This window comes from Rana temporaria, chromosome 10 (assembly GCF_905171775.1).
Source record: "Rana temporaria chromosome 10, aRanTem1.1, whole genome shotgun sequence".
Classification (NCBI taxonomy): domain Eukaryota; kingdom Metazoa; phylum Chordata; class Amphibia; order Anura; family Ranidae; genus Rana; species Rana temporaria.
In genome coordinates this window covers 122,312,336-122,333,583 of record NC_053498.1, presented here as the reverse complement: position 1 = coordinate 122,333,583, position 21,248 = coordinate 122,312,336, and the positions used below count along the sequence as shown (strand labels likewise).

Sequence of the window (21,248 nt, the reverse complement as noted above, 5' to 3'; positions counted from 1 at the left end):
AGACTGTGCTATATTTAGTAATTTAAAGCCCCTACACATTGATTGCTGGTCACACGCTGTATAGAGTTCAGCCTAACTACTGGAATCTGATTTCCATGATTTCCCTACTCTACTCTACTTCATTAGAGAACATAAAACTGTTGATCTATTGATCGGACATCTAAACAAACATCATCGTTGTTGAGGTCCTGAATAACAAGTTTTCAGATAAAGGCCAGAGACAACAATCTATTTGCTCTAAGGATGAAGTCCTACAAAGACATCTCCATCCTCATTCTGAGTTCCATGTTTGCCAACACGGCTATCTGAAGCCATTTTCTGAAAGGGAGCATTGTCACTGTTGCATGAAACAGAGAAGCCTCTCTTATTTGCACGTGTGACCAGAATATCAAGGGGATTATGGAAGGTGCAGAGAACGGGAATCTCATGTGGGAGACTGGAGAGCTGCCCTGCAATGATTGGAGTTGGCGACACATGTTTGGCTGAGGGAGCTCTGCTCTTCAGCCAAATTTCTTTGACGCTTTGCATGTGAAGCCTACGTGTGACACAACTGTCACAACACAATGTTCACGCTGTTTAGATAAAGTGGAATTCCAGCCAAACCATTTTTTAGTTTGGAGTGGGAAGGGTTAGAACATCTGCCCTTTTTATTGCTATTCTTGCCCCTGTTGGGATAATAGCCACAAAGGGGACACAGACAGTAATAAAGCCCTGACAGAGTCACTAACTCTTCCCCAACTAAGAAAAATCCTTTCAATATTGGAGAATCTGCTCATATCCTGTCCCACTGACCACACAGGAAGTGTAAATAAATCTCCTAAATGGGCAGCACTAATCTCAATGCATATCTATCAGAAATAGTTGTAAACGCTATCCATATCTCTCCACTCTATCCTCATCTCGGCTGAAATTCAACTTTACAGAGGAACTTCAATCTTTAAATGCTTTCTTTGGATTAAAAAAAAAATCTTCTTAAAGCTGACCTTAATGTAATATACTTTTTTCCTGTATTGTTTAAAAAGATCTAAATAAAATCTAATATGTATGTCTTTCTCACCCTGAGCACCATAAAAGTATTGCATGATATCCTATTTATGTGTTCCTGTGAGTGGGGCCAAGTAACCTGTGGGGACAAGTGGAACTGCACTCGCTAATGCCTGTCTAAACCTCAAGCTGGGACATTAAAGGGGTTGTCCAGGTTCGATTTTTTTTTTAATAACAAATATGTCATACTTACCTCCACTGTGCAGTTCGTTTTGCACAGAGTGGCCCCGATCCTACTGTTCTGGGGTCCCACAGCTGCTGTCTTGGCTCCTCCCCGCTCTTTCCCGAGGGGGTTAGCTTGTGGGGGTGCTCCTGTGTCATACAGTTGGTGTCCATAGATGCCAAGTGTATGACTCGGTCCCGCCCCCCGGGGCCGCGTTGTTGGATGTGATTGACAGCAAGCGGGAGCCAATGGCTGCGCTGCTATCAATCTATCCAATCAACGGCCAGACTGCATGGAGAAGAGGATGCCGGGGGACACGCAGAGCAGGGGAACGGGCTCAGGTAAGTAAAACGGTGTAGCTGGGGGGCCCATGACAGCGAGGTGTTTTTTCACCTTAATGCATAAAATGCATTAAGGTGAAAAAACACGAACCTTTACAACCCCTTTAAGGCAGATCTCCCAGGCTTAAGAGTGAGCTGCAATGACACTGTTAACTCCTCGCTCTCTATGCTGACCATGTTACACTGATGACACTTAAGCACCCCAGACACCCTTATGCATAGAGGACACCACTCCCAGGTGTGCAGCATTTTGAGGCTGATACCGCTGAGCCTTTACCTGACTCCACCAATCTAGCAGTTCATGTCACCTCTTTCTCAGTGACACATCCCATGGTTGCTATGGAATACAGGAAACGCTAGCTCTCTCCAACCTCTGCGCCTGCTCTCTCTCCTGGGGCCCCTCTGCATCTCTCCTCTTCCCATGACTTTAGGCTGGGTCCCTTGGCACTCTGAGCCAGCGGTCCATTTTGAAAGAGTGGGTAACTGGCCACAAGTGGAGGAGCAAAGCGCTTAACCCCCTCCACTACCAGGAGAAACATCACCCCTGTCAGTGGCTCTTGACTGATTGGCTACCTTGCATGTGACACAAACACTGTAATCCATAGCAACAACACATTAAAGAGGCGTTTCAGGCTCCTTTAGAGAAAAGTTAAAATCAGCCACTACAAATACTGTAGCTATTGACTTTTAATAGTAGGGCACTTACCTGTCCACGAATCCAGCGATGTTTTCACCCGAGCCAATTTTCAATTGACTCTTGGGTGCTGCCGCCGCCATCACGGCTAGGGGAAACCATCAGTGAAGCATTGAGGCCGGTTCCCTACTGCGCATGCACAAAGCGTGCAGCCGGAAGTAGGAATGGATACCCGTCAAAACCAGGTACTGGCTCCTCTAAAAAAGGAAGAGAGCAGGGGGTTGACAAATGGAGTTTCCTCTTTTGGATGGAGCTTTAACTTCAAATGGACAGCACTCTGTGTGTAAGACCCATCTATTGTATAATTTCTCTAGCTCAGTTCCCTTATTGTGTTGCAAGCCCTGTTCTATTGATACGCTGTGCATGCACCCTTTTAAGAGACTTCAGACCAGGCGAAGCAAGTAAACAAATATAGATCCTTTACTGAGGTAGTTGCTGAATACAGTATAGTTCCAAAAAAGTTGTACAGTTGGCAAGTCCAGAAAGTATTTCTTTTTAAGGCAATAGTCCATTAAGGCAAAAATCCACAAAGGGTAGTGCAAGTCCCTTAGAGCCAGTGATTGGCAGTAATCCACAAAGGCAAGTATGCATTAAAAACTGCCAATGAAATCTTAGTTACTGTTACAGTGAGCACTCGCTCAGCACAGCAAAGCCCCCCCATGGACACATATATGCAGTCACTTTGAGTTAAAGCCCATCCACCTAGTGGCCACATATTAACCTGATCTTGCCAATGAAGGAAAAGAATATGAAACACCTTCTAAAAGTTGGGCCACCTGTAGGCCAATGTCTGTTTTTAGTCTTTTCAAGAGCCAGAGGAATTGTCTCTATCCCAACATTGACCAGGCCACTTTTATGTATATTTTGGAACCATTATGCCATCCACCACCAGGGCTAAACATTTTCCTGTCTGTTCCCAGACTAGTATGAGGGTATACTTTGTCTATTCTATATTATGTCTATACTTTGTCCATTCTAATTATTCACTTACATGACTTTAGGTGGCTGTTTGGTATTTGCATTGTGGTTGGAACTTTTTCTGCAGTCCCGACAGTGCTTCAGTCACTTTTAAGCACTCCCATCCTTAATGGTCCCTCTATGGCTTCTTATGGTCTTTTGGCAGCTTTTTGCGAAGCTCCACTATTAAGGATGATTAATGGCCCATACACCAGAGTGGTACAAATTTCTTACAGCTAATTATGTTTGTACCTCACCGGGAGAGAAAGAATTGCCCTCAGCATGTTGGAAACAAGAGGTGGCAATGCTAAGGCCCACCACCATCGATGAATGTTTTCCAACACTGGTGACCCCTCAAAATAATTGCAACCTCTAGTGGTAAATGTGATAGCAAACATATAGAGGGCATTGTCCGACTTTGACAAATGGAAATGTCTTAAGCCCCCTTCAAAATTCACATTTCCCCACCGGTCTGACAAAGCCCCCTTAGACGCTTTAAACGCGATCAAAGGGCAATCAATTCAGTTTTCGAAACGGTCGTCAGCAAAGCCGCACTGCTATTCAACTGAATAGTCAATCTTGCAGAGGAATGTTGAAAATGACATTTTCACATGACTTTGCCAAAACTAAAAAAAAAATTCACACATTGGGGGGAAAAATGGAAAAAGTGATGGGCACCAGTGGCGATTCAGAAGAAAATAAAAACCAAAATTGCTTCTCTATTTACCTAGTGTCAGCGAGGGTACAAAATACTGTCAAAGCCCCCACCCAAGTGCTTTCAGATGACAGGGATGCTGGAAAGAGAGAGAGAGAGAAGTCTTGTCTAAACTTCTCAGACCCTCTCCCAGCATGGGGTCTGCATGCTTTTCTGCCCCATTGTTCCGAAACTTCATAAAGAAAAAAAAAGGAGGAGGAAGAAGAGAGTGAAAAAAATCGCACAAAAGCTGTTGAAAACATCCTTAATAACACATTCTAAATAATTTGGCAAAACTGGATGGAAGGGAATAGAAAGCACAAACTCAAATTTTATCTGCAAGACGGCATCCTTGGGTTATTTTTTATTTGAACCTTGTGTTTTGGACGTTTTTTTTTTTTTACCTGGGTGCAAATCAAACATCAACATCAATGATTTTGGTGGTTTTCTTTGTAAGCTTTGTCTTCCTGCCGCTAGGATGGGGCACACAGGTGAACTATTGTCATTGTGGTCAAGCATTGAAGCCTGAAGGACATGACCTATTGATTTCCCAACGTCACCCAAGGCACATCCACCACCACCGACCCAAAAGAAGACACCGCGTAAGAGGTAAGAGCCAAAACCAGCACCTTGCCTTCATCAATTACCCTTTCCTCGTTAAAGACTTCCTAAGGAGGATATGATGGGCATAGAAGTTATTTGCAAAATAGCTTTTTTATTTTTTTAGTCTTTAGTGCAGTAGATAAGTAAGAACATTATGTGAAATATAAAAAAAATGGCAATATGTTAGAACATAGGACAATGGACACGTTTGAGCAAAATCGAAGTGTATGTCCAGGCAAAACTTTTTTTCCAGACAGGAATTTCCTGTCTGGTGAAACTGTTGTCACTTTGGATAAGTGGGGAAAAATCTCTCTAGTGGAGCCCTGGATAGCTTTAAAATCCATCAGAGCTCTTAAATCTTCCTGATTTAAGCCAAAACTAAACAAAAATAAATTGTCTGTACATATATTTTCCGGATAAAGAATTACATGAACAAGATTCACATATTTTGCTTTAGACATATTTGATCATCAATTGTAGATGAATAAAAAAATGTGAGAAGGAATTTTTTGCATTGTTGCTATTGCATTTTAAAGATCGATAGAACAATATACGGTTAGAATTTTAATTTTAGTGCATGCCACCTAGATAAATATGTGTTTGGGGATGAGGATGCCAATGGACTTTAAATGACTTCCCCCTGCAATCTCCAATATTGAGTGCTGATCCCTGTGTTTGTGGGTACCTGCAGACATTCCTGGCTGACTGGGGACAATAGCAATCATGTATTAGTCACACTTAACTGGACTTGTTCTATAATGCTAAATATGTTGGGCCAGATCCACATAGAAATAGATTGGCGCAAAAAAAAAAAAAATTCAAATTTCGATGCTGGAACGACGGCCATACTTAACATGGCAAGTCTAACTATACGCCGCAAAATAGCAGCTTTAACTATACGCTGGAAAAAGCCGACTAGAGACGACGTAAGAGAATGCGATGGCCGCGCGTATGTTCGTGGATCGTCGGAAATAGCTAATTTGCATACCCGACGCGGAAAACGACGTGAACTCTACCCAGCGGACACCGAAGTATTGCATCTTAGATCCGAAGGCATACGAGGACGTACACCTGTCGGATCTAACCCAGATGCCGTCGTATCTTGGTTTGAGGATTCAAACTAAAGATACGACGCGGGTAATTTGAAAGTACGCCGCCGTATCAGTAGATACGCCTGCGTACTCTGTCTGTGGATCTGCCCCGTTATTTTTAGCTTAGCCAACCCACTTCTTCATTTCCAATGAGTATCAGGAAGATATCCCTAAGTTTTTATCCATACCCTAGGGCACCTTAAATCAATCACCATGGAATGAGTAGATGTTGACTGTCCAAAAACAGAATGGGAGGTAAAAAAGTTGTGGAGTCACCAGCATTTATATCCACACCTTAAGACACCATAAACTGGCCAAACTGGCCATACATGGATCGAAACTCGGCCGGTTCAGCCAATTTTTGATCAACTTGTGTGCAATCAGCCTGTTGAAAAAATGTCTCTCAATCAGTGCCGGTGGCTATAGCTGGCGGTGCTGATCAGTGCATTCTGGTGGCACGGAAGTCTGCCAGCTGTCAAAATAGATTAACTCAACGGGAGGGTTTCCCCATTCACATTGAGCGTGTGGATGGGGGAATCAAGTCATTTTCTTTCGCTCAACCTGCTGGTTGAATGAGAAAAAATATGTGGCCAGCCCTAATCAAATCACTATAGAATGTGTAGATGTTGATTGTCCAAGATGTGGATATAAATATAGGGGTATGCTCCTGTCACGGGACAAGCTACAAATCATCTTCAACCTTACAGAAGAAGTCCAACTACTACTACTAGCTATAGCAGTGTTTCTCAACTCCAGTCCTCAAGGTGCCCCAACAGGTCATATTTTCAGGATTTCCCTCAGATGAAACAGCTGTGGTAATTATTAATGCAGTGAAACTGATCAAATCACCTGTGCAAAATAATGGAAATCCTGAAAACATGACCTGTTGGGGTGCCTTGAGGACTGGAGTTGAGAAACACTGAGCTATAGGATGGATAAATGAGAACCCTCACAGATATAGCAATTGGTTGATGTAAGAACCCTGCACCGAAAGTTGGTTTTGATCTCCCCCTTCACCTCTGGCCACAAAAACATGCTCCCCTAAGCAATATCACCAGCATGTGTATGTTCAGGTCTATAGGGCACAATTTAACCTCATTTTTATTCCCACTTTTACTGTCCAAAAATCTCGACTCAATAAAACTTTTTGGGGTTTACGAAATTCACATCATCTAAGAGCATGGCATTTCCTGTAAATGTACAATTATATAGGCACTAATGCTAGTTTTGGGTTGCAGTATGTAAAGTATTTTGCTATGTAAGGGGCATGTGTATAAAGCAGTGAATGTGAGTTTCACATGTAAATATTCAGTGGTGGTGAATTAATCACTCTCATTTAAAACATGTGCAGCTGGAAGATTCACCTGTGGTGATAGTTTGTTGAATGTCGTATGCACTGCTTTAAAATATGCCCTGAGAATTTTAGGGTTTTTCTGTTTATATCATTCATTAGCCAGTTTTATTGCTTTCCTTTTTTTAATAAGCAGGGCCCTCTGATTCCTACTGTATTAAAGTGTATTGTAGTTGTACTGTCTACCCTCAAGTTGTAAAGTGTTGCGTAAACTGTTGGTGCTATATAAATCCTGTATAATAATAATAATAATAATAATAATAATAATTTACCTTATATTGCCAGGGAAGGTGCTTGTTAATCATTCTACTATATATTATTAAAGTACATACCCTAAAATTCCATTTACATAGTGATGGAATTTCAGGAAATCGTTTTGCATTCTGGAGCTTTTAATAAAAAAATAATCCCGATTAGTGCCATAGTTACATAGTTAGTCTGGTTGAAAAAAGACACAAGTCCATCCAGTTCAACAAATAAAAAAAAAAAAAAAAATACACACACATGTAAAAAAAAATGCATATACACAATCGTTTGCCTATAGTTGATCCAGAGTAAGGGTAAAAATAAAAAATAAAAAAAAAATAATAAAGCATGATCCAATTTGCTCTAGCAGGGGAAATGTTTATTTCCTGATCTCCCCAGACATGATCGGATATTCCCTGGATCAACATTACCTAAATACAGTGTCTTGAAAAAGTATTCACACCCTTGAAATTTTCAACATTTTGTCATGTTACAACCAAAAACGTAAATGTATTTTGTTGGGATTTTATGTGATAGACCAACACAATTCTGAAGTGGAAGGAAAATGACAAATGGTTTTCAAACTTTTTTTTACAAATAAATATATGAAAAGTGTGGCATGCATTTGTATTCAGCCCCCCCCCCCCCCCTACTCTGATACCCCTAACTAAAATCTAGTGCTACGAATTGTGTTCAGAAATCACCTAATTAGTAAACAGAGTCAACCTGTGTTTAATTTAATCTCAGTGTAAATACAGCTGTTCTGTGAAGCCCTCAGAGTTTTTTTTAGAGAACCTTAGTGAACAAACAGCATAATGAAGGCCAATGAACACACCAGATAGGTCAGGGATAAACTTGTGGAGAAGTTTAAAGCAGAGTTAGGTTATAAAAAAATATCTTAAGCTTTGAACATCTCATGAAGAACTGTTCAATCCATCATCCAAAAATGGAAAGAGTATGGCACAACTGCAAACCTACCAAGACATGGCCGTCCACCTAAACTGACAGACCGGGCAAGGAGAGCATTGTTAAGAGAAGCAGCCAAGAGGCCCATGGTAACTCTGGATGAGCTGCAGAGAGCCACAGCTCAATTGGGGGGGGGGAATCTGTCCACAGGACATATATTAGTCATGCGTGCACGCCACAAATCTGGCCTTTATGGAAGAGTGGCAAGAAGAAAGCCATTGTTGAAAGAAAGCCATAAGAAGTCCCATTTGCAGTTTGCCAGAAGCCGTGTGGGGGACACAGCAAACATGAAGAAGAAGGTGCTCTGGTCAGATGAGACCAAAATTTTACTTTTTGGCCTAAAAGAAAATCGACATGTGTGGCTGGAAAGTATCACTGACAATCACCCTGAAGACACCATCCCCACTGTGAAACATGGTGGTGGCAGCATCATGTTGTGGGGATGCTTTTCTTCAGCAGGGACAGGGAAGCTGGTCAGAGTTGATGGGAAGATGAATGGAGCCAAATACAGGGCAATCTTAGAAGAAAACCTGTTAGAGTCTGCAAAAGACTTAGACTGGGGCGGAGGTTCACCTTCCAGCAGGACAACAATCCTAAACATACAGCCAGAGCTACAATGGAATGGTTTAGATCAAATCATATTCATGTGCTAGAATGGCCCAGTCAAAGTCCAGACCTAAATCCAATTGAGAATCTGTGGCTTGAAAATTGCTGTTCACAGACGCTCTCCATCCAATCTGACAAAGCTTGAGCTATTTTTCAAAAAACAATGGTCAAAAATGTCACTCTCTAGATGTGCACAGCTTGTAGAGACATCCCCAAAAAGACTTGCAGCTGTAATTGCAGTAAAAAGGTGGTTCTACAAAGTATTGACTTTGGGGGCTGAATACAAATGCACACCACACTTTTTACATATTTATCTGTAAAAACTTTTGAAAACCATTTATAATTTTCCTTCCGCTTCACAATGATGTGCCACTTTGTGTTTTGTCTATCACATATACTCCCAATAAAATACATTTACATTTTTGGTTGTACCATGGCAAAATGTGTAAATTTTCAAGGGGTATAATTACTTTTTCAAGGCACTGTAGTTCCTTGAATATTTTAAAGGCCCATGTACACTTCTGCTTTGCGGCAACATGGGGTAACACATGTAACATACATTGCTGCATTGCAGTGCAATTTATTTTGAATGGCACCCCAACGCACTAAAGCAACACACCTGTGCTGTAGCAAGCCATAAAGCACAGTAGTGCGTTGCATTAGAAAAAAGGGTCACATGCAATTTTTAGGATGTCAGGGTGCATTGGCAACCCATTCATTTTGAATGGGCTGCCTTACTGCAATGCAGGTTAATGTGCAACAGAACATGTAAAAGCACCGCAAAGAAGTGTATAGGACCTTAATGGTCTGACCACTGGTTTGTCCTTTTTTTCTGAGGTAGAGAAAAGGGAAACTGCGGCTCCAGGTGAGTGCACTCAGCAATCAGTGTCCTCTGTGAAGCGTGGGAGCAGGCAATGCACGGAGCGAAGACTGGAGAAAAAGACTGGACAGCCGCACTTCCACAAAATTCTTAAAATGTTGCTTTTAATGGTAAAAAATGGAAACAGCACTACAAATCACAGCAGACAGTGGGGTGGATAGCTGACGCGTTTCGCACTGGGGTATCAGCGCTTAGTCATAGCTCAGTATCAGCTATGACTTAGCGCTGATACCCCAGTGTGAAACGCGTCAGCTATCCACCCCACTGTCTGCTGTGATTTGCAGTGCTGTTTCCATTTTTTACCATAAAAAGCAACATTTTAAGAATTTCGTGGAAGTGCGGCTGTCCAGTCTTTTTCTCCAGTCTTCGCTCCTTTTTTTCTGAGTGTTCTAATCATCTGACTGGACAAAGTTGTTCTAGTCCTGTGAAATGTCTGCTCCAAACAGCTAATCACATAAATTCCCCATACTTTCCATGAGTCTTTTTATAAATGTAAATAGTTGTATTACCTGATGATCCTGACAGAAAATCTGTTATTTTTCCATTTCATGTAACAAGCCAAGCTGTCCAGCAAAAGTAACTGTTACAGGGGTTGGGATAAACCATATGTAGTCACTTTGTCCTAAATAGGGGATACTAGTTAAGTTTAGCTTCGCTAGGTGGTAGGTAACCTGGCTCATTTGTAGTTTATTTGATCATTTGGGTCTCCCCTAAATCTAGTGTAGCTGTGGTTCCTCCATTTGCCAGTAGGTGTCATTGGTACCTCTGATATTAGTATGATGAGCTGCAGTAAAATTGGCTAATGAATATTTATACTTCTCTTAGCCAACCAGTACGAGTTTCCTGGCCATTCTTGCATGTTGCGAGAAAGTATAAATATTTGGGGAGGCAGACCAAGTGATTGGTCTCTTCCACCCAGGCTGTGCCCTTGGGTGGGTGTATGTGGAGCAACTGTGTGACTAGGCCTGAAGCCTGAGGCCTAACTATATGCTCAAGGCTCTGAGACATAGGAGCCTGTCTGAGGACACTGTGGGGTCTGATGAGGACCTCAGATGAAGTCCCAGAGGTTACTACTCTGCCATAGTGGGAACTGGAGAGCCTTGGGAAGCGTCAAGATGGACATTTACTGAAAAATCATGGTTGCCATTAGATTTTTTACCTTTTTTTAAAATTGATGTCCTTTTTTTCCCACAAACAGAGCTTTCTTTTGGTGGTATTTGATCACCTTTGTGTTTTTTTTTTTTTTTTACAAAAATAAACAAAAAAATCGACAATTTGAAAAAAATAACAAGAGTTTTTACTTTCCGCTTTAAAACCCATCCAGGGAGAATAAAGGTGCTGAATTCTCTATCTCTCTCTCGCTTTTCAGTGGTGTTATCTGGAAGAATGTGGATTTTTTTTTAAAGTGAACTTATTATTTATAGTATTAAAGGATATCATTTATATATGGTAAAGGTGGCCAACAGTTGGGTTTCCATATTCCTAAGTCACCTATGTGGGTGCAGATTTCATTAGTGGTAGCTTGGCATAGGTGATGGAAGGCCCTGGTAGTGAAAAAGCCTGGGTGTTTAGGGTCCAATTCGCAGCACAGAGCTTCTTAGGGACCTAGCCTGGAAGGTAAGTGAGGACTTGGAAGAGAATATGCATGGGTTATGTCCAAAGTTACGTTTCCCAGTATATAAGTGTAAAATATGTGTGGCACCCTCATTACAGCCACACTAACTACAGTGTGGCAACTACATTTTCCTATCAAAACACAAACTAAATTCTATCTATCTAAACTTAGCACCTATGTGTTAAGTTTAGATAGATAGAATTTAGTTTGTGTTTTGATAGGAAAATGTAGTTGCCACACTGTAGTTAGTGTGGCTGTATTGGCTTTATAGGTAAAAACATAATTTGCTCACTGTATTTTAGGTGTGACCAATAAGTTCGGTCTGTTCAGTGTGTTTAGCTGCTGCCAGTGTGTCTGATAGCTTCCCCAGTATCCAGGGAACTTGAGAAGTTTCTGGATGATGGGTGTGGAGCTGTGCAGATGGCAGCATAAATATGGATACAACCATGGGCGTCCGCAAGGGGGGCAGATGCCCTCCCTGGAATCACGGATCAGCAGGCTGTCTGCCCTGGGGCCGCTTTGAGCTGTGGCTACAGTGGCGCCAATGGACGATCCAAGTGCAGAGTCCTCACCTCCCTCTCAGTGGCATATCTAGGAGGTGCGGCCCATACCTGGGTGATACCCGCCAGAGGGTGACACCAGGCTCAGACTGGTGCCGGCCCCGTGGCTCCCTCCTTCCCTGCAAAAGATTTAGTCTGGTATCACTGGAGAAAGGTGTTGCTTGGAAGTTGGACTTAGGCAACCAGCTATTATTTCATTGGACCTTGTGTGAGTACAGAGGCTTTGAAAGCTCTTGAGGACCTTTGTGCTTTTGCCACCCCTCTGGTGTTAGAGAAAGTCAGCTGTGAGCCTAGTTAAAGGGGACACCGGCTTGTGTTCTGAAGAGCTTTGTCCACCTAATCTACGTAAAGGGAATGTTCTTCTAGCTCTAAGGCCTCGTACACACCATAGGTTAACCAGAGGACAACGGTCTGATGGACCGTTTTCATCAGTCAAAACCGATCGTGTGTGGGCCCCATAGGTTATTTAACCATCGGTTAAAAAAAAGCCAACTTGGTTTAAATTTAACCACTTACCCCCCGGACCATATTGCTGCCCAAAGTACTTTTTGCGATTCGGGACTGCGTCGCTTTAACAGACAATTGCGCGGTTGCGACGTGGCTCCCAAACAAAATTGGCGTCATTTTTTTCCCACAAATAGAGCTTTTTTTTGGTGGTATTCGATCACCTCAGCGGTTTTGAGTTTTTGCGATATAAACAAAAATAGAGCGACAATTTTGAAAAAAATGAATATTTTTTACATTTTGCTATAATAAATATCCCCCAAAAATATATAAAAAAAAAAAATTTTCCTCAGTTTAGGCCGATACGTTTTCTTCTACATATTTTTCGTAAAAAAAAATCGCAATAAGCGTTTATTGATTGGTTTGCGCAAAAGTTATAGCGTTTACAAAATAGGGGGTATTTTTATGTCATTTTTATTATATTTTTTTAACTAGTAATGGCGGCGATCAGCGATTTTTTTTTCGGTACTGCGACATTATGGCGGACACTTCGGACACTTTTGACACATTTTTGGGACCATTGGCATTTTTATAGCGATCAGTGCTATAAAAATGCATTGGATTACTATAAAAATGCCACTGGCAGTGAAGGGGTTAACACTAGGGGGCGGGGAAGGGGTTAAGTATGCCTGGGTGTGTTCTTACTGTGGGGGGGGGTGGCCTCACTAGGGTAAACACTGATCCTCGGTTCATACATTGTATGAACCGAAGATCAGCATTTCCCCTGCTGACAGGACCGGGAGCTGTGTGTTTACACACACAGCTCCCGGTCCCCGCTCTGTACCGAGCGATCGCGTGTGCCCGGCGGCGATCGCGCCCGCCGGGCACACGCACGGGAGTCGGGGGCGAGCGGGGGGCGCGCGCGCCCCCTAGTGGCGGCTGGGAGAGAGGACGTCATATTACGTGCTCTCGCCCAGCCGAGCCACCTTGTGGACGTATAACGACGGTGCGCGGTCGGCAAGTGGTTAACTGATGGATTCCTAACCGATAGGTCAAAACCGATCGTTAGTAGGCACAACCATCGGTTAAAAATCCACACATTCTCAGAATCAAGTCGACGCATGCTTGGAAGCATTGAACTTCGTTTTTTTCAGCACGTCCTTGTGTTTTACGTCAACGCGTTCTGACACAATCCTTTTTTTAACCGATGGTGTGTAGGCGCGACAGACCATCAGTCAGCTTCATCGGTTAACCGATGACAACGGTCCTTCAGACCGTTCTCATCAGATGGACTGATCGTGTGTACGTGGCTTAAGAAAGAAGCTCACAATAACCACTACTGGCACTACCTTAAAGCTGAATTCTGCTGTTTGCTTCAAGCACAGGCTTTACCATAGCTTGTTCTGAAGAATGCTTGCACCCTCAAGTGTACATAGTTCCTGTTTTTGGAGTATCTCTCCTAATTCCCTCAACCCTATCCAAGTTGTTCAAAAATAAAAACAACAAAACCAAACACACCTAAGCTGGTCATTGAAGAAACGTGTGAATGAACCTGGGACAGTTTTCCTACGGTTCCTACGGGAGTGGCTCTACATACAGATCAGTGCCACTGGGATGGGGTGATGGGTAGCTGGGCTGGTAGAGTCCAGTACAAGCTCAGTGGTACCGGTTCAGAAATTCTGCACAACAAAAAAGAAAGAAGAGTTATGAAAAGAGTTATGAGGAATTGTTGTCTGTAGTATACAAAGTAAAGAGTTAAGAAATTGGGCCACAGATTACAAAAAGTTAATTATGTCTGAATGGAGAATCAACTTTTAAGGTGGAGTGCTACTGTAAGTGCCATTCGCAGTAAGTAACAGTCTCAGTCCTCTAGGGGCACTAACAAGCACTCTCTCCCGTTCCCCGTAGGGCCACAGTTAGAACCACCAACTTACTGGCAGGATCAGAAGGTAATAAAAACTATGTTAACTGTATAGTGAATGCTGCTTTTTAGACGGTATCTTATATGTACTTTCTTTATTTTTCCCATTAATGTTATTGTTATAGCAATAAAATGAAATAAAAAATCATTGTGTGCTGTGCACATTAAGTTACATTTTGAGATCACCTGAAGTACAAAACTGAAACCTCACGAAGTGAAGAACTGTATGAATTATTTTAATCTAATGACATCACAGCTCAGTTGTCAGACTTTACCGCTAAGCAATCAGAATAACCAGTAACGGTTTCCACCATTTGAATTCACTTTTCCCCCCCACAAAACTGAAAGCGGATACAGCATGGGAGAAATTTTCCCTCATTTCTATTTCTGGGAGCAGCAAGCTCCTTTTGGGATGCCTTGCTCATTGTAGTAATATTTCCTGCTTGTTCTTCTACTCTTGGCTTTGTCAGATGGTGACGTCTGCTTCCTGTTTTCCAGGAAAGAGGACAATCCGGATCCTTCTTTGAATTGTCTTAAGAGTCGCCTCTTTTTCCAAAATGTCCTTTCCATCCAGAGGTGACTCATTGATTAGAGTTCTTCCTCTTTTAACACGTTAAAAATTCTCATTATTCACAGCTAAAATACATTCGAGTATGAGAAAGATATTGTATGTATTTAGATGCCTAAGAAAAAATAAATATCAAAACTATAAATGGAAGAACTTTGTTTTAGGAAGTACAATACTTAAAGGGTAAAAAAAAAAAAAAAATGCAAATGAAGAAAAAATAATAGCGTATACAATTGCGATATAAGTTGCGATATAATTGAATAATTACCTTTTCCTTTTCAATCTGCAGCCGCTGTAATTTTTTTGTAAATGCAATGCAATATGGATGCCTGGAGGTGTCCTGTAGACAGAATGTGTGCGTTTTTCGGCCACTAGCAGGGCGCTTTTAACCCCGAAGAAGGGGTTAAAAAGGGGTTAAAAGCGCCTGTGTTGCGGCGCTTTTGAATTCCAATGGGCAGGGGCGGTGTATGAGCACTGTATACAGCGCTCCCAAACCACCCTAAAGATGCTGCTTGAAGTATTTTTGTTGAGTCCCACAAGCGCACCTCCCCAGTTTGAAAGCACTCGGGCTTTCACACTGGGGAGGCATGAGAGGCAGTTTTCAGGTGCTTTACAGGCACTAATTTTAGCGCTAAAACGCCTGGAAACTGCCTCGGTGTGAAAGTGCTCTTAGGCTGCTTTCACACTGGGGCGCTTTGCAGGCGCTATAGCGCTAAAAATAGCGCCTGCAAAGCACCCTGAAAGAGATGCTCCTCACACTTCAGTGTGAAAAGCTTTCACACTGGAGCGGTGAGCTGGCAGGATGCTCAAAAAAGTCCTGCAAGCCGCATCGTTGAGGCTCTGTAGGAAAGGTGAATACACCACTCCTAAAGCACCCCTGCCCATTGAAATCATTGGGCAGCGCCTACTTTTTTTTTTTGGTATAGCAGTGCAGAAAATGTCATATGTAATTCCTTAAAGCGGAGTTCCACCTAAAAGTGGAACATCCACTCATTTGTCTCCTCTCCCCCTCCAGTGCCACAATTGGCACCTTTCTGTGGGAAGGGGGACAGGATACCTGTCTTTGACAGGTTTTCTGTTCCCACTTCTGGGAGTCTGCCATGACGTCACCGCAGGGCTCCCTCCTCCTCCCCCTGTTGCCGGGCCAGTAGGAGAGAGGAGCAGGGCCTCACACATGCGCAGTAGGGTTCCCAGGCGTGAAGCCGTAAGTCTACACTGCCGGGTTCCCTTACCCGCAATGGAGGCGGCAGCACCCGTCAGCTGATGGAAACATCAGCTGCGGTGCCGACATCGCTGGACTCCAGGACATTATTATATATTATAAAAAGCCAGCAGCTGCAGTATGTGTAGCTGCTGGCTTTTTATTTTTATTTCTATTTTTTTGGACGGACCTCCACTTTATACTGGATACACACTATACAATTTCTGTAGATTCTTTCCTTCAGATTTACCAAAACCATATAAATTTGTATGCAATCAGGCAGGCCCTTGCACTACATGGTTTTGGTAAATCTACAACAAAAGTTGCATAGTGTGTATGGGTCTTAGTCATGTATTGCCATGCGTTGCATTGTATAAAGAAGGGCGATGTGCAATTTTAAGCACATTAGGGTTTCCGTTAGCAGCCCACTAATTTTAAATAGGCTTCCCTAATGCAGCGCATGCTAACACACAACATAACGCATCGCAGAGAACGAAATGAGCGTTTATCATTTCTATAGCTGCAGTAGGTCCTATTGAGACTAATTTGTGCTGCAGGCAAAGCGTAGAAATTGAAATCTTTTCCATGTTTGTTTAAGTGGGACTGAGTTTGAATACAGAAAGGCAGCGTCTGACCACAACGCATCTTTACACAGCTCTATGTTATTTCTAGTTATAGAGCCCTCAGAATAATAATGAATGTATATTATTTGCAGTTCTATCCCCTACATCACCTAATTCTGTCCGTTCGCACAGTAAGTATGATGGATGTTTAATCAGCTTCACTGTATCTGTATCACAAAGCGCGTGCCGGGCTCATTCCTTCCTCGGTCAGCCTTGTTTCGCCTTTGAAATTCCTCTAATTAGACAGCTTTCATCTTGCTGGTTATTGGAGTAAAACAAACACTTGTAATTCCCCAGCACATGAAAGCGCGGGCTGGCCCCCTATTCACGGCCTGCGATGTATATGTAATGTAAACACCATTATTAGCACGTTTGTTCCACCGATTCCAATACTTTGTTTTAACTTGTTTCTTTGTAACAGGCAGAAGTTTTCTTCAATCGTCCTTTACTAAACCAGCTGTCATCTTAAGGGCCTATTCATACACATGTATTGTGGCAAGCAGAGGCGTCTCTAGGGGGGGGCCAGAGGGGGCCCTGACCCCCCCAACATTATGCTGTGCCCCACCATGTGCCCCCCCAAAAAAAAAAAAAAATTTTTTTTTTTTGCTTTTTTTTTTTTTTTTTTTTTTTTCGGGCCGCCGCTGGAGTAACAGTCTCTCCTGAGAGGGAGAGCGTCCCCAGTCAGCTCTGCGGGGCATTCCTCCCCCCTCCCTCTGCTCGCTGACACTGCATAATGCGAGCGTTCACACAACCACAGCCGCCCGATCTGCTCCTTCCCCTGCATCCTCATTGGCACGGAGAAGAGCGAGTTGCAGAAAGGACTCCATGAGCACTGTGGGGGAGGGGGGCCCAAGCCTTCATCTCAGTTACTGAAAAAACAGACTGATTTCTCCCGTCCTTAGGACAGGAGAACCAGCCTGTAAATTCCGAGAGTGGTGACTGCAAGCTGAGCCAAGTGTCAGTCTATGACACTCTTTTTCAGCCCAGCGAGTCTAGCCACCCCCCCCACTCTCCTCACATACGAGCAGGGAGGAATAAAGCTCCTCCTCCTTCTCCTTTTAGTCCCGCCCACACTATCTTGGTGTGCTGTATCTGAAGAGAGGGGATGTGTGTTCAGGAAATATGAAAATCAGCAGCATGTGTGTGAATGATGCCTGAGATTCTAGCCTGGACCGTGGGTATGTGTGTGCACTGCAGACTGCAGTACACTGTAATCACTGAACTGCATTATCTCTATCCCTTCTCTCCCCCATCTGTCTCCCTCCCCCTCTCCTGTTCTTTCAAGACATTCACAATTTACTTTCTGTAATGGTCACCACCATTTACGATATTCCAATCCATCGCCCCACGACAGGTTATCCGACAGTCCGACAGACATCAGACACGACCCATTTCATATTTTCCAGAATAAACGAGACAAAACAAGCTCTGGTACTGGCTCCAAAATGAATGAATCCTTTAATGGTAACTTAGCTTTGTTATATACAGTACAAGCATGTTACAGTTAATCACAGGGACAAAGACACACTCCACCCACACATCACACAATGGGGGGGCTTCATACACATTCTTTTAGATAATAACATTCCGATGAGTTAATTACTACTTATTACCCAGACGGTCTGGCTCCGCATTTAGAGGGGTTAATTACTACAGCTTGACAAGTCACATTCCACATCTTAACAGTGTCATTAGCATACACAATGAACAGGTCTTAGGAGCAGACCTAATTAGCACAATGGACACAAAACAGTATTAGCATCACACAAAGGAATGTCTAGGAGCAGACTCAATTAACACCTCAAAAGCATGTGTCCCCCCATTGAATGAAAACACTCTATTGACCTGTCGGAGTCAGACTTTAACAACTTGTAATATTTCAAGATATCCTGCAATACATGAATTATCAGTAATGTCCCATCTCATGTAATTTATAATTATCATTTCTCAGTCACCCTATGCCCAAAAGGGCATAGTGACGCTGGCACAGGAGTAAACCCCATCCTTCAAAAGTCTCTGGGTGTCACGGGCCATTCTGTTACACTTTCACTTTCAGTTAGGCAGGTAATATACAATGCAAATTTTTTTCCTACATCCACAGATTGCAGGAAAGAAACTTGCATGATTCCCCCATCAACACAAACAGTGCTGACGGGAATATCCCTCCTGCCCAGCAATTGTATTCTATACAGCAACCACTGGTGATAATCATAAGAGAATCTGCTCATTAATGGTTCAAATCTCAGCTAGTTCCTGCTGAACCAGCTGAGATTTAAACTGTCTATGGCTGGTCTTAGCTCTTAGGCAGCCCATACATTGATCACTTTTTTTCATTCAACTATTAGGTTGAATAATAAAAAAAAAGAAATGATCCAATTCCCCCACCTACACATTATAGGTGGATGGGGGAATCCTCCCAGTGTGGACCAGTGCTGGAACAACCAGAGTTACTGTCCTGTCCCGGCTATTCACAGCGCTGGTCTCTGTCTCCATGGCAACGGCGGCAGCACATTGGAAGCCAGAGCTGGTTACTTTATGGGGCTGATGTACAGGAGGGCCAGCACAATTTGTTGTTAGAGATGGGCTGGGCATGTTCAAAATTCCACATGCCAGAGCCTGCCAGGAAGCCCACACTGCACAGCGCTAATCACAGGCAGTGAGACATTTCCTTGTCTGAAGCTGCACAGATCAGGAAATGTCTCACTGCCTGTGGTTAGCGCTGTGGAGTGTCGGCTTCCTGGCGGGATCGGGCATGTGGGATTTCAAACACACCCGAGCCCATCTCTATTGGTTGTAGACAGTTGAGCTCCCTGCAGGTTGCTTAGCAGCAGTGGCGCTTCTCTGACATGCTGATCGTGATCCAATCCAGGTGATGCTCTTAGTCAAATCCTAGTGTTAAATATCAGAGATTTTATTGATCAAAGCCCACACTTTACAGGCATAGAGCCCACATGGCTGCGGAACATACGTTTGATTACATATATATATATATGTGGTTGTACTCTTGATGCTAATAAATATTGTGTTTATTAGATCTGACTGGGAGCATCACCTGGATCACATCCCGATCAGCATGTCAACAGAGAAGGTTATACAGCATTACTGCTGCTAGGTGACCAGCTGGGGGCTCAGCTCTCTATAACCAATAGTGCCAGCCTTCCCCTGCATGCACCCATAATGTCACCAGCACTAGGTCCTAATAGACTGCCGCCCCTGCCAAGGAGACAGACGCCAGACCAGCGCTGTCAATAGCAGGGACAGGACAGCTGGGGAACCCCACAGTGGCAGAACACCAGGCCCCGGTGGCAAGACAACCTTTGCAACCCTGAAAGTTCTCCCACTGCTTTGGACCCTTATATTTTCTTGGTGTGCTGGTGACATATATCTCTTGTTTTCTGCCACCCTGGGGGGCCCCAGTATAGTAGGAAGGGAGCTCATGACAGAACATGTAAAAGGACCCGTTGTGGGATCATAGTAAAGGGCCCCAGGAGATTTTATATATATATATATATATATATATATATATATATATACTGTATATATATAAAATTGCATTTTATAGTTGGCCCCCCTACTTTTTTCCTTGTCCCCCCATGTGCCCCCCCTAAATATGAAAGCTGGAGACGCCACTGGTGGCAAGGCATTGTAAAACACATGCAGTAATATGTATTTCCACAAGGCATGACACCCCAACTCATTGCTCAAGTATAGCCCAAAACACAACACACCATGCACTCCTAAAAAAGGGTCATGAGTGTTTTTTTTCTTAATTTTTTTTATCTATTGTGGTGCATTGCATATTAAATGGGCTTCCTTGGCACAACACAAATTAATGTGCTTCCTAATGTGTGTAGCAAAGTCCCGGGCCCTTTTAGGCCTAATGGTGACCTCCAGAGTCAGGGACAGCTGACATCCTTCTGTGTAGAGTCATGGTGGGTGTAACGCAAGATGAAAAGGGTGGGCGCCAGAAACTTTTTTCATGCAAAGAGATTTATTGTCTCTTAAACAGAACTGTGGGAGAGAGGGTTAGGGCCAGGACACCCTTAGGTAGATGCAATGTTAATTGGCAGACTCAGAGACTTCTATAGGCAGACAGTCATACAGGTGAAGTCCTCCAGCCGGACACCACTTCTGTATAGATAAGACGCTGTCTCCTATAGCAACAATCCTGTAGAAATTACTAACTGTAATGGTATCCAACTATTTGCAACACAAACAGTTCTCAGCTTACCCCACAATCACTCACTGTGGGTCTTTACTCAATGAGTTCCCAGTCTCTCTCACTAGACTTTAGATCCAATAGCCATTGGATCTCCTGAGCTCTTCTCCTGTTAGCACTCAGTATCTTCCTCAAGAGTCACCCCCGCTTCCCTGCTGGGTCCCTGGCTTGGCACTCACATATACTCTTCAAGCGTCACCCCTGCTAACACATTAGGTCCCTGGCTTGGCACTCCACAAGCATCACCTCAGCTGTCCCGCTGGGTCCTTGACTTGGCACTTGCTGAAGTTTTCCCAATTCTTCACCGTTCCCGGCTGGTGAGAAGTCTGCTCTGGTACTGGCCTCAGCTTACTCACAGTGGTCTCCGGTAACAAGGTGGATGGTCCCTTAGTGGTGACATCTTCCCTCTGATCAAAACTGGTTCCCCTGCCGCGGAACCATTACTTCTGGTTGGACTACAA

At 43.3% G+C, this 21,248-nt stretch overlaps 1 protein-coding gene across 1 annotated transcript in view; it reads left to right on the top strand.

The window, feature by feature from the left end:
* Positions 1–4,030: 4,030 nt before the first annotated feature.
* ROBO4 (roundabout guidance receptor 4) overlaps positions 4,031–21,248 on the top strand; it is a 124,538-nt gene continuing 107,320 nt past the window's right edge. The window contains exon 1 of the mRNA XM_040326163.1: positions 4,031–4,502. Within this exon, the coding sequence (XP_040182097.1) occupies positions 4,325–4,502 (178 nt within the window). The 5' untranslated portion in view covers positions 4,031–4,324. The remainder of the gene's footprint in view (positions 4,503–21,248) is intronic.